At 37.3% G+C, this 18,238-nt stretch overlaps 1 protein-coding gene across 3 annotated transcripts in view; it reads right to left on the reverse strand.

Annotated features, from left to right (window-relative positions):
* The window catches only part of TRIM33 (tripartite motif containing 33), a 39,174-nt gene that overhangs the window by 16,093 nt on the left and 4,843 nt on the right, over positions 1–18,238 (reverse strand). For all 3 annotated transcript variants that reach the window (XM_064498199.1, XM_064498198.1, XM_026111808.2), the window contains exons 2-9: positions 13,165–13,283; positions 12,915–13,062; positions 10,508–10,640; positions 8,292–8,408; positions 5,454–5,568; positions 3,074–3,220; positions 2,449–2,566; positions 160–404 (exon numbers count right to left, since the gene is read on the reverse strand). In XM_064498199.1, coding sequence (XP_064354269.1) covers positions 160–404; positions 2,449–2,566; positions 3,074–3,220; positions 5,454–5,568; positions 8,292–8,408; positions 10,508–10,640; positions 12,915–13,062; positions 13,165–13,283 — 1,142 coding nt within the window. The remainder of the gene's footprint in view (positions 1–159; positions 405–2,448; positions 2,567–3,073; positions 3,221–5,453; positions 5,569–8,291; positions 8,409–10,507; positions 10,641–12,914; positions 13,063–13,164; positions 13,284–18,238) is intronic.

Genomic DNA, 18,238 nt, shown 5'->3' on the forward strand with positions numbered 1-18,238 from the left:
ATAACATCAAGAAAAGCCAATAGCTGTCATACTTAAAGCATGTCAAATTTCATAAGATTTTCAAGTTTATAAATTGCTTTCTAAGTTTATATTTGACAGGGCAATTTTAAGTCTAAGTGTTATGGTGAAATGTGAAATAAGAGCATATAAGACACTTGCCTGCTGCTGTAAGATTTGAGGACCCGTTTGCCTGGGAACTGACCCGGACGGCTGTCCCATCCTCATCTGCTGCAATTGCTGATGTTTTTGTGCATACACCTGCTGCTGCATATGCTGAAGTCGCAGCTGTGCTAGATTTATTTGTCCTGGAGTTTTGTTGATATGGTTTGTTCCTGGGGGAGCTTGTCCAACTACTACATTAGGAGTGTAACTAGGAGTTGGTTTGTTTTCAATAACAAGGTTACCTGAAGAATAAAACAAAAAAGAACTAGCTAGTGAACAGTTACATCTCCACCTTCATTCAAAGGCTGACAAATGAAGAATATTCAAATGTTTCTAATTCAGTTTCCTCAGAGGCAGTAACAAAACAAATTAAGTTTAAAATTGTCTTTTGAAGACTCCATAACCATACATGCGAGAAGGAAATAAATAAATCCAGAGAAGAACAAGAATCAAAGGACTAAAAAACAGGACCCGTGAGGAAAGACTGAAAGAACTGGAACTGCATAGCCTAAAACATAACAAGACAGACATGCTTGTTCTTCATGTTCTGAACGAATGGACAGGACAAGAAATAAGGAAGAAATAAGGAAGTCATAAAATGGAAAAAAACCCATGGTGAGCAAAAATTTTCTATAGGTAAGGATAGCAAAGCCTGGGAAAAGATATTTTGGCACAGTGGAGAAGGTTTCATCACCGAAGGACTCCAAGGACAGATTGCAAAAACATGGCAGAAATAACACTGCTACAGCAAGCCCTGCCTTGATACAACAGCATGGACCATACTGCCTCTCTAGGTATCTCCAGTTCTATTTTAAAAAGGCCCTGGAATGCTCTGCAAGCCACTAAGAATGCACTCTAAGCAGGCTTGAGCATTGACTGATAGTTACAGAAAATGTACCATTAGAAAGCATTATAAATCAGCACTCTGGTATAATTTCAGCTCACCTACCTCAAAAAATAACTAACAAATTGATTTTCAAGTCTTTACAAGGTTCTACAGCCAACAGTAACTTTTCCAGTGTCCATCAAATGCTTGTTTCCTTTGTTGAGCCAAAGGCGAAATGACGATTTTTGACTTCAAACATGTACCTATTAGGACCTGAATATAGCTTTACCTCATCCCACAGAGCACAGTTGTGGAGCCATCTCATGACAACTCAGATCGTTTGACATGTAAAGTCAATTTAAAATGGAGTTTAAGTTCCTCTTTTTAAGAAGGTAGATGGTTAGTTTCTGTGCTGTATCCTATATAGTTTTTTCCTCCCTGGTTTCTAGTCAATGTTTGAAGCTCTGCTCTTGAGAGCCTCGCTTCTTCCTTATTGACTAAACACCAAGACTAACCGCACTCACAAAAATTGTTTGAGGGACTGTCCATGAAGGAAGAGTGTCAATTTTAACCATCATTTACACAATGAAAAGTTTGTTTACTGTGCACATAAACCTCCTGGACTAACGACAGGAATATCAAAACCTGGCTGGAGGACTTGGAGCAAGTGAGTACACACACAAAAACATACAGAATAACTCCTCCAGCTATCTTCTCTTATCAAAACTATTACAAACTCCCCTGGCAACTCACGCCTTGGGGCAGAGAAGGAGTAAGTGGGAACACTGAGAAAGAAGACCAAAGACGCAAAAAGTTACAGACACAGTGCTGTAATCTACTGTACGACAGTTGCATGCGACAGCAGCAAACACAGAGAAACAGCGGTTTATCTCCTATTAGGGGCTTTGTTTTTCTTTACTGTTACAAAAGTGTCAGGTGTCTTAGAACATCAAACTATTTAAAAGTTGTTTATTAATTCACTTGCCTTGCCAGCAATGGCACAGACTGGCTTGGAGCCATGAAGTTAGTTCAAATCAACCGTCCCTTTAATTATGTTTGTTCATGCTATTTCAAACATATTAAGACATCTACTGCTATTTCAATTGTTGTTAAATAGGCATCAGATAGGCAACACTGATTTTAATGGGGAGAGCCATTTACTTGCCAAAAAAGCTCATTCCAGAAACACTCATTTAGTACAAGTGAATTATACCTTAACTGTTTCAACCAGGGTAAAAGAGAGAAAAAAAGGCTAACAGAACTATTCCTTTAGGAACCAAAACCTCTCTGGAGAAAGCTTTGCTAATAGAAAGAACCCTGGATGGGTTATCTCAACAAGAGAGTTTTGCTCTTCTACATTAATGTATGTCTTGCACTCCAACTCACTCATCTTTGATGAATATCCCTAACCCTACCTAGTCTTTCAAGTACCATAGAATATACATACACAATTTCCTTACCTAAATTGACGACGTTCTTTGCCCAGAACGTAGGATCACAATGGAAGCGTATTGCTCCATTGGCAGCTGGGACAGGATCACAACGTGCCTTTAAAATATGACGCAACTGGAATGTTATCTAATGGAAAGCAAAAACAAGACTGTTGATGACAACGAAACAAAGAATGAGAATGTTAAGAAGCGTGCATTTTGTCCAGTGAGTTAAGACTGCTGGACCACCAACAATGACTTTCAATAGCCAGTTTAGTGAGTATCCTGAAAAGCACCCAATTCACCAGAAAAATCATCTACCATACAACTAATTTTTAAATGAACTCAGAGGATTAAGAAAGTACTGTTATACAGTAATACTGTCTCTGCAATGACTCAGGTTAAACACTGAGGTGTCTTTATAGAGCTGAACCACAGTCCTTTTATGATAAAACTGTAAGTCCTTAATTTACAAATAAAAAAGTTGTACAAGTTGGCAAATTTATTCCATTATCACAGAGTTTTTTACATGAAGCATGAACAAGTCATTGTCTTTTCCTTGGATATAATCTAGTGAAGCTACATGATACCTAAGAAATTCTTTTGACTAAGCATTTTTTCTACTGCACAGACAAGTTAGAGGATCTTTCCTTACCAGCCGTTTACTGTATAGTAAAGCAGTACTGCTGCCACTTGCAATGGCCCAATTAGTAAAGTTCATCACATGCTTCACTTGCCGCGAAAGACCAGTGATGTCATTTTGTTGTTGTATTAACTTCATCTGTCTCTCCTTTGTTACATTCTACAAAGAAATGAAAACTTATTACAATGGGGGCCTTCAGATTTAAAAAGAAAATGTAAACCACTATCACAGTTCTTACAAAGCAAAAGCAGCTGTAACAATTTCACCAAAAGAATAAAAAAAAAAAAAAGAAAAAAATCGAGAGCAATCTTTCTGGTTTGCAACAAATTATAGGAAATCAAGCCAAAATTCAATTGCTTGTATAATTTCAAGTCCTTTAGTTCACTCCTGATCAAATACCTTTTTTCTTCCAGGAGTACTCTATGCCTATTTCATTGCCAAATAACTGTTCCTTAGCCAGAAGAAATCTCTTCTCAGTAATTAAATTTTAAAATTTTCAATCACATTATGGCAAACTAGCAACATCCTATGAATTAACTTCTTATGACAGATTTCCTCTCTTCAGAAGAGCCAAAATGTAGTCATAAGTTAAATTTTACATAGATTTGAATAAAAGTTGGAGACTATCATTTATTCAGAATATGCTATTGGGAAAGTATATTTAAAGTCATTGACTCCTTTAAGATGTTAACCTATACAACTTAAAATACCAGCATTACACGTTTATGTACAGATATGGAAGACAATACCATGCCTTTGAATCCAATACCTAGTTGTACTTAAAAAGTCAGTATTTGTTAGCAGTTAGCATCAATTCTGAAAGTTACTAAAGCGACACAAATACCAACAACCACCATTAGGATCACCACAGTCTCAGCAGCAAAGCAGCCAGCCTGACATACGATTTTATTAGAAACGAAAACTAACACTAGCCTGTCAGCTTCCCTGCCTCTTCCCTGCATAAAAGTCTCTGAACTTGTTAGAGCAGGCAAAAACATTAATCCAGCAGAAGAACCTACTTGTAACGTTTTAGATAGACATATATTAGTGCCTTTCAAAAATAAGCACAATAAAAAAAAATTGTTTGGGACAAAAGCTCTAGTTCCCTCCCCATGCCAAAAAGAATTTATTCTGCCCAAACACAACCATTCCTTGAGAAAAATTATGGACAAACTTTCTCCAAAGGTGAATAGGAACCCATTATAAAACAGTGCAGCAAGCCGCATTTACAAGATGGCAACACAGCATGTCATCATATGAACTGAAGAAAGAAACCTTCCACAGCAGACAGAGATTATGAACACGAAGATCTGTCTATATTGTGTTATAGCCATTCAAGCACTACTGCACAGTGCGGGCCATTTCAGGTCCCAGCTACAGGCTGCATATGTGATAATAAAGCAGAGTGAGCCTGTAGCTACACACTCACTTAATATGTAGAAAGTCTGTGCTGCTGCCCCATCCTTCCCTGAGGCAATAGCTTCCTTATGGCACAGAGCCCTGGATGAATATGCCTGCTCAGCTGAAAATTATTTAAGCAAAGTTTTCATCAAGATCAATTTCCAGTCTGGCTCTCTAAAAGCAGCTGAAAAAATCCTGGTGCCTGCACAATGGGGAAGGTAGGAATCAGCACAGATCTTCCCCTTCAAAAGCAGAACAGACATGTACTAGATTAAAATGATCATGTAAATATAACTTGAAACTCAAACTGGCTTAAGAGAAAGCACAGAAGAACAATCTTGAATGAAGAAAGGAATAGCTTTACGAAAGTTTTCAGAACTAGCAAACATCCCCCTTGTTGCCACCACCCTGCATAAGCAAAAGAGGGGAAACCAATTTTAGCTGCCTAACAAAGCCTACAGAACAAAGAATGATGTAAAGTTGCATCAAACCTACTGCATCAGTTTGTCGTTGCTCAAGACTAAGTATATGGACCTGTCTCTAAGAGTTTACACTCTGAAGAAAAGCTTCTAGTTAAGGTTATCAAGAGGACACAAAAGCAAGCAGCTCAAACGTAACAACACTAATATATTTGTGTGAACTTAAAAAAAAAATTGTTTAAGGAAAGGACTAGATTGTACAGGCCCTTGAGAGGTAATGTTATAACATAGAAATCAGGCAAACAGAATGAGGGAAGGAGATTTTCATACAATCCTTTCTGATGAGCCTGATTTTGAATGAATCATGCATGGACATAAAAACTAGGGGAGCCATAGGCCTTAGCCTAAACAGGAGACTTAACTCCAAGGATACACCACTCCTGGACAATATCAGTACTGCAACACCTACAGTCACACCAAGCAAACTGTTCTCAAATAAGGAATGTGAGTTCTTAATAGGGGATTTGAAACAGTGAACAACACTATTTTTTTTTTTTTTATCTTCACTGTACCTCAAGCTGCTGTAAGAGAGATTTTCCCTTTTTATTGATTTCATTGATGAGGGTGAATATAGCCACTTTGATTTCCTGTTCTACTCGTTTGTTAGTTTCATTTACTTCTTTTATCCTAAAAAAAGAGAAATGTATCGTCAGGCAGTCACTTTATACTATGCCGCCAAATACTAAACACCGCAGGCATCTTCCCACCCTTGAAGAGTGAAGGAGCAATTTCTGTATTGATGAAGTTTTGATAAATGCAAAATTGATAGCCTGTTTCATTTCTAACATAGAAATGGTTATCAATCAACCGTTTCAGAGGAAGCCATCTATAATTTCAGTTTTAGGAAAAAAATCGAATAGTCTAAGATCAAGCTGTTATACCTCAATTACAACTTGCATTTTCCTTGAAGTAACACGAATCAGTCCTTGTGATTTATACATTTTATTTATATATACACATTTGCACACAGACACATATATACACAAAGACCACATGTGTGTGCATACACATGTGTATGTGCATACATACATATATGTATATTTATCTCCATATTATGTCTCTTTCACTATGAAGAATTTACTTACAGTGCCTTAAACTTTTACGCTACTATATATTAACTAGAAAGGAAGACAACCCTGAATTTAAGATAAACTCCTCCACTATCCCCCAAAAATGTTTAAAATGAAGTTTATTACATACCTGTAATAAATACACAATACAGGTACTAGCTTTTCACCAATGATCTGCCTAATGTTAGTCCACACACTTCTCTTGTGCTTTATCACAATTGCCTTTCAGTTTTTACACCTCACACTTCATTTTCATTGTCACTTTCTTCACTTTTAGTGTCTTCACTATTCTCAGCTTCTTCAGACTCAAATAAATCATCTTCAGTTCTGTCCACAGAATTTGAAATACAGCATTTCTTAAACTCCATTGCAAATTCTGGATTTATCTGATCCCAATGCTGTCTTAATCCAATGACAACGTAGTATGGCATCAGGATTCTTTGCTTTGTTTGTAGGAGTCAGAGCACAATCCCCCGCCAAGATCCAGTCTGAGCATAAAGCCTTATAATGTTCTTTAAGAGATTGTTGCTACATCGAGTGTCTGAACTTGTGATGTATAACCACAAGACCAATATTCACTTCTCTATGATGATCTTCACTGTTGGTGCCAGATGCCCTCTAAAAGCATCTAGGACAAACGTCCTTCTTGTAACAGCACACCTGGTCTCCTATTCCAAAAAACATTCAACACCTCCTTCATTAAGTCAGTAGGCATCCATCCTTGGTTTTGGCACCTAACAATTATTCCAGTAGGGCGCTCTTCCTTCAACATTGTTTTACACTTCAAGATCACATACGGTGGCAATTTCATACCATCTACTAACACTGGCAACATTATTGTAATACACATCTTTTCATTCCCTGAGGTTTTTATGATGATTGATATTCTGCCCCTCTCTTCAAGGATGTAATTGGATAACGTGTCAAAGCAAACTGGTATCACACCTGCACTACCCATTTGGCTCAGCTGATAATCATGATCTTTACACAATACAACCACCTAATGGAGGAATTCACTGAGTTCTTGGTGAAGCTAGAAGTCAGACCTTCCCAGGGTAAAGTACTTCACCATAGGCAGAAACCATTACAATGCTTTATTCATAAGCACCAACCATTACCGGCCTTGATTTCTTGTCACAGAAAGTTTTCTGATATTTCTTGAGCTTTCACAGTTTAATGATTTCCCATGTAACTGGGTTTCTGTCTCTTCTTCAAGCACGTATGAATTCTACAGCTTGTTCTCCTAATTTACGAGCGTCTTCTTTTGGGTTCACTGAATGAGTTCCATATGGAATCAGCACAGAAAAGCTTCTGTTTTGATTGCTTCCATCTTCACACATTTGCCTCTGTCACATTGTTTGTCCTCCTAGCCTCATAACTGTTACTTTTTTATGCATATGCTACCACTAGGAGTTAAAAATTTGCACAAAAACTTCTCCTTATACCTTTGGTACATTTCCTGCTACCTCCATATGATCTCTCACTTTGCAAATGACTTAAGATTGCAGAAGCCTCATAAAACTGCCAAGAATCACAGCGGAATTCCCTGATCTCCAGCATACCACAACTTCATGAACAGCTGAAAAACCAGCAGCGATCACATGCTCTCACGGTGTCCACATTCAAACTTCAGGCTGCGTGGAGCATAGCTGTGCTCCTTCATCAATAAGAGGGCTCCCACACCACACTGTCACGTTACTGTATTAACCCCAAAAGAAGATGCCCCTGAATATAAGCTAACTGTTGAATTTTTAAATCAAACTACCTAGGGAAAAAGCTTGTCTTCCTTTCAGGTAAATACAGTAAGTTTTGTTTGCCTAATTAAAAAAAAATCAAATTTCCTATTAAATTTCAAAATAAGTTTTTGTTACACAGTTAACAAACAACAGAGAGGCCCTCACATAAAACGTAGGAATATCTGAAGAAGGGTTTGTTTTATGGCCGAAACTGTTGTCATCCAGAGTTGAATTTAGCAGGAACCGTAGCAGGGGTTTGGTTTGCCTTTTTTGTTTTTTAAACTGTGGTAAATAAGTCACATCTTTGATTCTACTCAAATTTGCCTTGAAAGACATCATCTTTGACAATTATTTCTTATAACAACGTCCTACAGAAGTACAGCATTGTAAAGAAAAAATTCCAAATGTATTTAAGACCAGCATAACTAAAGCTATAGAATCAACTAAAATTTACGTATTCTTGTAGTCCCCTCATTTGTTTGTCTTAACATGATTCACTAAGTGTTCAACACAACAATAACATTAATTATTTCGGTGTACTTACCTATTCTGAACTTGGGTAGCTGCAAAATTTACATAATTCTTCTTTTCAAGAAGTTTGGCCAACAGGTTCTCAATTGCACCCTTCTGGTTCTGAAAAGCTTCTTCCAGAAACTGGTACCTTTTCAACACACAAGAGAAGATATCAATTACTAAGGAGCAATGTGCTGAAGCTAAGGGTTCCCAGTTTACAGGACAAACTATTTCCCACTGAAAGTTTGACAGAAATCTGACAGAAATATAGAAAATTCAAGTTACACATATCCAGATCAATGTGCAAAGTGTGTCAGAACTAATAAAATACTCTGTAAATGTCCAGAAGACTGAACCTTTAGGTGTCACTTATGAATTTCAAGTACACAGGGAGACTATGCACTGCATCACTCCATGGGATAGTGAGCTAAGGAACACCAGAGAAAAGAGACACACCAGAAAGTTCAGAGTTTGACAAATGATTGTGTTAACAATAGATTAGGAAAAAACCCACAAAATTTGAAATATCTGAAGAAAATCTGAAGATTTCCAACAACTACTTTCATGAACTTTAAAAACAGAATTCTACTTTGGCCTGGATGAAAAAAAATATATATGTATCAGTGTATTTATCTGGTACTGCTGAAATTTTGCCAGAACTCTTGTTATGGCAAAAATATTTTTTTTATCATATTTTATTTCTAGCTTCCAAAGTAAGTAGACTGGAAACTACCTAAACTGGTTGAATCTCACACACTCAGGCTGCTAAGAGACGATGACAGCTTTCTACAGAATCACCAGCAATTCTTTCACCTGAAGTTCTGAACTGAACAGTGTACCATGCTGCTACTGAAGTGGTGATTCAACATCTTCCTTTGTTGCAGAGGATTAGGATTACAGGTGATAAGTAAACAGGAGATTAAAATCAATTCTTGTTTCCACCTGGCATGATTTTCCTGCAATGTTTTACCAAGCTTCATAAAAATCTCAGTTTTACTTCATGACAGAAGAAGCAATCACCCTAATCATCTGTAATTTATATCAGCATATTAAAATTTTTTTAAGCAATATTCATCTGCAACAAAGCATCCTAACGGCAAAGTATACTCTTCTCATATTGGAAGAGAATGCATAAGTAGAACAAGATACATCTATTTATGGAGTGTTAATCAGTTAGCATCAAGCACACAGATGCAAAGAAAGTGGCTAGAAAAAGGTAGCTAACATATTCTAGTAGGCCAAGCTTTCCAGACAAGTGTGTTTTTAGGATATTTATGATCAAGCCTATGAAGGAACAGAAGGAAGCAGAAATATTAGAAGTTTTTAATATTTTAATAGTTCTAATTTAGAAGCTCAAGGTTCTCCATTAGGCTGCTCTAGGAATCTGAGTGTACTCAAAATTCTGGAAAAAATGCTAAATTCCGTATTGCAATATATTGTCAAGCACGTTTGCAGGAAAGTGTTATTTAGAGACTGACCAGAAGAACCAGCGCTGGAGCCACTGACAAACTGCAATAGAGAACCCGTGGTATAAATATGTAACCCTGCAAAACTACCTATTATGCTTTTCCAAACATTCAAAGAACTATGTTACAGAGCTGATGAAGAGCAGGAAGTTTTAAGGTTATCTTAAGAGGCTCAATTTTTTTTTTCTAGGTACTACGAGAAAAGCAAGCTCCTGGAACACAGGACCAATAATTTCTTTTCACTTGGAATGATGCAACTTTCAGTCAACTACCCAAGCAGACAACTTTATTTTCCTAATACAGGGGAATAATCTACAATGCAAAACTTCTAGCTTTATTTTACAGAATTTACTCTAAACTGAAGGGCTGTTACATAATAAAATACATCCTCTAAAAAATTACCTCATCTGTGACTCACTGCATCCCTTTTGCTTCTTTACAGCACCTGGCCTTTAGGGCTGTAGCAACTTCTGTTTAAGTGTTTTATTTGCATCCTCAGTAGAGTGACAGCACTAACAAACGCCAGGAAAGTTAACACGTTAATCACACCAAATCGTATCAGACCACCTTGCTCTGAATCTGATCTAAGCTGCCTGACATAGCTCCACCAGCTATTACTCTTACTGCTATCAGCACCCGACACAGGCTCTCCCTCCCAAGGGAGCGTTTCAGTCTGAGGAGTAAATACAACTGTACTTAATGGCACAGCTGCGTGAAATTAATGTCATTTCTTTTGCCGAGGAAGTGCACCACAACAGTAAAGGCAAGGTAGTAGATGTACCTGTGTTCTTTGTGTTCCAGTAACTGACAGTCTCTGCAGGTCAGCCTGTCGCATGTTTCACAGAAAAGTTTTAATTGCTCTTGTTTGTGGACAGGACAGAAGACTGGACGTTGACCAGATGCTCCCACAGCCTCTGTTTTTAAAAACATATCATTTTTGCATTTTAAAATAAAGTTCTAGACAATTTGAAGAGCAACATTGCTAATCACAAAGCTAAGTAACAACCAAGAAATCAGATAAAGCTAACTATAGACCTATTCTCAGTCTAAAGTTACTGTAAATATGTTCTCAATAAAATATTTTCAGTGCCAGTGGTTTATAGCCGTTTTCAGTTTTATTATATTCAGAGGGAAAGAGAGAATTCTTCTCCCTATCAAAAATGCTGAAAAGACACTTGCACCTTGTAAGAATGCAAGAACTGTTTCTACACAACCACTAGAATTGCGTACACCTGCTAAAAGATTAAACTGCGTGCAATTTCACCTCTGACACACTGAAGGACGATCAAGTGTCTCTCAAATTTCTATACTGTTGAACACCTGTAGATTTTCTAAATTAATGCTTCAAAACCTTTATGAACTACAATACGTCATAAGCAACTGCACTGGTAATTGCAAAGTGAACAACAGCATTAGCAGTGTTACAGTTGCTTCAACTCCTGCTAAACTTGATAGCTTTTCCACCTAAGCAAATAAAAAATAATGTCAAAGAACAGTTCTAAAAATTGCCACAACATCTTCTAATTAAGCTTGTTCGAGCTGGGCAGCAAGGGAAGCAGCTTTTGGAAGATAAAGCGAGTGAGGCTTAAAACAAGTAAATATGATTGTCTTCCTCGTATTCTCAGGTATTTCTGAAGTTTGTTGTATCATGCAAGTTATTGCAAAGAAAGAGAGCTCATGAATCTAAAGCTGACACTTACTAAAAGAAATTTAAAGTCTCCAAGGCATCTCACAGTCTAACAAGCAAGCAAGGAACAAGCTCCTCTGAGCACATAATGAAGTGTCATTCCCTACAATCAGGAGAGTTACTAAAGATCAGTGTCTGTCAGGTAGGTCAAAGGAAGGCTAAATTCTTGCACTGCTGACTATATGCCTTGGATTCACGCTTCATAAATACCAACCTGAATTTTTTGTATAAAGTTTACTGTATTAGAACAGTCATTTTTCTGCAGCTCTGCAGTCAGGTTACTGAAGGTTAAATGGGGCTATATTATCCCCTTGACAGTCACAGTATAGCATTCTTAATGAAAAGCATTTGTAGTTCTTTGTAATAGCCTGTCATTTGTTTACATCTTAATGAGTTATCTCCTATTAGGATCAAGAAGTTTAAACTTGAATAGGTAGGATTTTTATGAAACAGTACCCAATAAGACATAAAGAAAATTCTCTCTCAAGATGAAGTTTGTCAGAACAAGTGAAACAGGATCTTTGACTAAAGGAAGTAAGTTCAAGAGTAAATATTTTAACTGTTAATATGATTTTGACAAAAGCTTTGGCAGAAAACTGTCCAGTGTTATTCCTTTGAAATGGCACAAGACAAGCTCTTAGTTATTTTAAACTAATAGAGAGTAAGACATTGACATCTCTTGTCCTTGGTATGATCAGCCTTTGTGATGCATCCAGATTGAAAACCTGTAGGTTCTACATAATCATAACTTAATCTCATTTACAAAGTAAATCTAAACTAAAATCCAGTTATTTAACTGTTCTGAGCACGTTTTCTACACTACTTCAGCAGACTGCAAATGCTATGGAGTCAAATGATAATTTAAGAGTCAATTTTGAATAAAACTGTGTATCTAAAACCATGCACATGCTTCACAGATAAATTTTGCTAACCAAAAAAAGAGAGATTATGGCTAACATGCATTAAAATTCCACATTTACTTTGCAATACCAATGCAACAGTAACATTACATTGAGTAAGAATATAATCTTATCTGTATACACTTTTCCATTGTGAGAAATATAATTGCTCCTTATAACTGAGTATAGCAGACAGTATAATTATATTCCCTTTGCCAATGGATCCAATTACCAATATGTCAATACTCTGCAGATTTCAACCCTTCCACATAGTTTATTCTACTAAATAAAACAAAGGGATTATTAACAAGTGATCTAAATCCTATCCAAAGACCATGGTCTCATCCTGTCTCTTCTGCACTTGGACATTTCAAATTGTATAAAGTATTAATGAATAAGCCATTTTAGCTTAAAATTTAGTGTCTTCCTCTATTTTGAGACCTGCCGGTTTTGCCCTGGTACCTCTTCACTAAACTTTTCCCAACTGTTTGTGGAAGCCAGGCAGATAGTTGGTACCTAAGTAATCCTCTGTCTCTTTCTACATGCACCAAAGAGAAAGAGGTTTTACTACAGGTAGGACTAAGTGATATCCAAACACTCACCTGAAGATACGTCCTCTTTTTTTCTGATCATATGATCTTTAGTAAATTTTACTCGCTGATGAGCTTCTATGCAAGTTTTGCACAACCACTCCCCACATTCCACACAAAACCCAACAGCACTAGCATTATCTTCACAGCTTGTACACACCTAGAAAGGGAAACAGCAAATTTCCGTCATTCCCCCAAAAAGCATTAATGTGCACAGAAACAAAAACAGCACGTGAATTCTGAAAAGAGGGAAGTGACATACCTGTTCCGATTTCTCATCAGAGCTACTTGGCGTTTCTGACGTGTCTTTTACAAAGTAGTTATCTACCAGGTCTATCTGTCTGCATTCTTGGCGACATATTGGACATCTGATTACGCCAACTGCAAAATAAAAACAGTTTTATATTCCCCAGTTTTGAGAAAAAGAATGGGAAAGTCAACTTGCCAGTATCAACAAGAATGAACAAGAAGTCCGCCTCAGATTGTTCATTTCATTTAGGTAAACGAAGAGATGCCACGATTGACAACACTGCCCTTAAAAACATGTCATTATCCAGCTATAACAGGTTACACAAAACACAAAACCAAACACTTTTCAGAAAAGAATTGCATGCTTCATTGTGAGAATTTCTACAGCATACTCAGTTTTCCTATGGATTTCTCTGAATCAATACATATTTTCACCCAAACCCTTTATTTGCCCCAAGCAAATGCCTTCTTCCCCCCCCCCCCCCCATTAAACTCAAGACACCCTTTAATGAATTTTTATAAGCATCTATTTCCAGCTTGCTTTAAGGTAAGCATTAGGGAAAGCGTACCTACATAGTCTGGTGCGATGCTCGTGAAAATATCAGAGTGTCACAGTGTGCAGTCTACTATGTTAGTACAGTGTAGTGTGGGATGAGGTCAGGGGAGGCAGATGCAGTAATATGCACTATCTGACGGTTACAGGAATTTTTTCAAATAGTGTTCTGAAGGGAAGGTGTTCTAGCCACAGTAGTAGGATGAGTTTCTAACAAAAAATCCTCTCATGCCAGCTACATCTGCCTATCTACAAAACCTAGACCAGACACTTTGCACATATACGTACAAATGTATACAAATAGTTTTAAACACTGGATAGCAATTAGACTAGTTTATTTCCTGCATTCTCCAAAAGATCTGCTTTGTTATCCTCTGTACTTGCTAAATCAGAGTTCTAAATCCTCAGCTGAGCTACAAAGAAGTTATTAAATGAACCAAAAGGACAATTAAAAAATTTCTAGGAACAACCTACACTGAAGATTTAAAAATCTATTTGCCACTAACAAGATGGTTAACACTTTCTTCCTAGAAATGTTATGCAGTCTTAAATCAAGCTCCTACATATTTTTATCATAGTTGTTTTTTGGGTTTTTTTAAGTGAAGCTTTCAAAGGGATCAGGGACCTATGTATACTGGGATGCTTGAAACACTTTGAAATGTAAAGGTAATTAAACGATGCTTAACTCCTCTGTGGATATTCTGTTAGAATACTAGGTCTTATTTGATGGAGATTAATTACATCAGTAGTTAATTATCATTAATTTTTCCAAGTGCTAAGATCAATGATAGCCTCTTCAGAGCGCAAATGACTCATTTCAGAGCAACAGCAACAATCCAACTAAAATTCCCTCTCATCAAATCATACATGCTTCGAGAGTAAGATGTGAAAAGTAACTAGTATTTCACTATCAAATATACAAGACTTCATTTCTACAATGAAGACTCCCCCATATGGAGAACATTGAGATTTTCTTCCTACTGAGAGGCAAAATTCCTTTAGAGAATACTATACAGAAGCCATATACCAGCTGATGTGTATATACACTTGCACAACAAAAATTTCAACCTTTTACCATTAAAACCGTTTCGTCTCAAAGAGACCACAGCTAAAACAGATTTTTCATGCTCCCTCTGGTTAATCACATGAAACGTGACAGAAGAAAAAGCCCAAGATCTACAATCTCTACAGTACAAAGTCAAGTTCCACAGATTCAAACCACTTCCTGCAAAGCAGGTTCTGCTTTTGGGGTTGTTTTTTTTTTTTTTTTTTTTTTTTTTTTTTGGGGGGGGGGTGTCTCTCTCTCCTCTCCCTTTTTTTTTAAACCAGACAAATCACTGAAGGCTTGAATAAAATCAGATGTCAAAACAGACCAATCCAATGGGCAGGCCCTGGGCTGGATTCTAACCATCGATAATTCCCTCCTGCCCGTGACTTTTGTCCTAAAGAATATGGAATGGGGGTACAAACAGCAAATACAGTTCTCAGGCACCTGTTTTGGAATCTACGTAATCAAGTGCACTTTGCACCCAAGATGCCCCAGCGCTCTGCACTGGGCGAAGGGAGGCAGGCAGGTCTGCAGGACCCTCACTGCAGATGCTGGACCGCTCTTACTTACAGTAGGCTCCTAACTAGAAGCTGCAGGTAAGGTAATAATTAGAAAATTGTATTCCAAGAAATTGTTTTCTTTCCTACAAAAGCATTTATTTTGACATTAATTATAGTAACCTCTATAAAGTCAGAAGTCCTTTAACTTGCCCATAAAAGAAAACAGACGCAAGTGACTGTTTCAGAAAACAAAAGAATATTTTGGTAAAGGTACCCTTGCACACAAAGAACTTATAGCAGATTTATGGCAATGAAGAACACTAGGATTCCTACATGAAACTTATTCATTGTATTTGTTAGTCAGCATTAAACTTCTCTCAATGGATCACGGTCCTAAGAAAAAGCCTTGCAATTCTCATTCAGTATATTAGATTTTTCACATCTCAATGCCTGTTGTTTTCAACAGTATCTTTCCAATACTACATGGGCCATTCTATACCTCATACACTCGACATTTCCCGTTCTTTTAATCTAATATAAAACAAATGTACGCAACATTATTAGTGATCGAAGTCAAACTGCATTACTTCAAATGTTACCGACAAGGCTTACTTTGGGAGGGAAGAAGAAAAGGTAGAGAAGATCTACACTGAAACATTAACAGAATTACTAAAGCTTTAACAGAAAAGAAAAACGGGAAGAAACGCTCATCTTTGTCAAAACTAAGAGTCACCAATACAGCAGGTAGGAAAAGCCTGCCTTGCACTGTCAACCACACTCAAAGAAAATGCAGTTCTAGTCACTTTACACAAGAACACATGCCAAAAAAATAAAAACCACCAACAGCTAAAAATGAGAAAATGTGCACAATACATGCAAAGTAAATCAAACAAAATGAATCAAAACTACACCATCACAGACACCTGCTTAGGTAGAAATTTACAGGTTTGCTTTTCTTAATTCATAATGGATACCACTAAGAGTCATTTTGAGGAAAAAGAGCAAGTTATACCAGTTTTTAATCAATCACAGCATGATAACACCATACTTGTTACCCATATCATTTTAACAGGCAGGTTCTCAGTTGCTTCCTATTTAGCACAAGAAAGAGACCGTATGTTTCAAAACTGAAACCTATTCACAAGAAGTCTAACAGACCAGGCGAACCAAATACAGTTGCTTTAGTCCACTGGATAAATGCCTTAATTATTACCCAATCAACCCCAGAAATCATGGACAGAACAGACAGTGCTATGAACAAGGGGCACAATTTCTATAAAGTCCTGAGGACCTATAATACATAGCATCTACCTAGATGTCATTGGCCAACCTAGCAAACAGAAACCCTCTGTCCTCTATTTAAATTCCTGAATAATTTATCCAGCGATTATACCAATTTCACAAAGAAAAGCAAACTGTTGTTTAAGACCATAAGACCTAATGACTCACAACACAGTTTCTTTTTAGCTTTCCTTCTTGAAAGAGGAAAACAACAAAAAGTTAAGACTCTTAAAACTTACCTGTGTTCTATAATTTAAATGCAAAGTCACTGAAATATCTTCACAGTGTTTCTTTCTGTAAACCATGAACATGTACTGGCCAGCTCTTCTGGCACTAGCCTACGCTCCTGAATGCAGAGTGCTGGGATGCAGAAAGTCTAGCTGAATGGTTAAGACAAGGTCTGAACCAAGAGGAGACCAGCAGGTAGAGAGCCAAGAACTTCCGCTAAGAGAGCGGCTGATGAGCAAGAGACAGAAATCGGTATATAAGCAGAGAGTCTGAAGAGTACTGTAGCGATGGCACGGGACATAACACTGGACTCGAAAGAAGCCGCTAAGGGCGAAACCGTAAACAGTTTATTACAAGAAGCAGTCTTCACGCACAGGGATCACCCCAATGACCCCCAAGGCAGAGCTGATAAAGTTCATTCATCTAGCAATAGGCCCAGCACTGAGGAAACACAAATGGCATACTCAAAGAAAATGCAGAGTATCTTTGTTTTTAAGAAATGAGTCAACATATGCAAAGATAGGCACAAAACAGATGCAAGTTGTATTTAAAATAATCCCAGAGAAACAAAGGTATACAGTTAAGAGATAAGACACTACAAGAAGTGCTTTGCACTTCAATGGCACCACCATTCACCACCGGATCCCTTCCATCACTGGACTCCTAGCTATATGCCTAAAACATCAAAGTTACACATTTCTTACAATATGCTTTTTTACAGTATATAAAAGCTAGCCCTGCTGTTCATGTATCAGGTGCTAAAGTGAAACTACCTCCTAGGAGGCATGAAGTCCTTTCATGCTCCCCATACTACTAATCATTTTTTTCCCTCAGGGAAAGAACATTTTTTTCATTCAACAGAACAAGGTGATTTTTAGATAAATTGAAGTTTAGGTACCATACTAACATTGCCTGCTCTTTTTGGAGCAACTTCCTCAAACAAGTCTTGCTTTTACACCACAACAGAAAGATTACATTCGCCAGGATTTGTAATTTTGTGAGGTTTTTTCTTCTCTGAGGAGTGGAGAGCAGAAGGGAGGGGCGATACATCCTCCAAGTATCTGACATATTTGACTCTTAGTTTGAAACCTAGGGAGTCTTTTCAGTAGTGCAAAATGAAATTCAAAGTAGCTCTCTTACAAATGATTTATCCAGGAATCAAGCCCAAACTGTTTTATTCCCAAATACCCTTACTTACATTCTAAAATTTTTATTTTTGTTGAACATCCAACTCATTTAACATAAACTTCTGGATGATTGGCCTGTAAGATGAAAATCAGGATCATTTCTTTAGTTGCTTCATGACATCACAGAAAACTAAGACCCTAAAACAGGAAAAAAAAATAGCTTTGATCTCATTTTAATATCCTAAAATAGAACATTTAAAGTATCTTGCGGACAACAAGTTGAACAGGAGGCAGCAGGATGCCCTTGCAGAAAAGCAGGCCAACCGCACCCCGGGCTGCGGGAGCAGGTA

This window comes from Dromaius novaehollandiae, chromosome 27, assembly GCF_036370855.1.
Source record: "Dromaius novaehollandiae isolate bDroNov1 chromosome 27, bDroNov1.hap1, whole genome shotgun sequence".
Lineage (NCBI taxonomy): Eukaryota > Metazoa > Chordata > Aves > Casuariiformes > Dromaiidae > Dromaius > Dromaius novaehollandiae.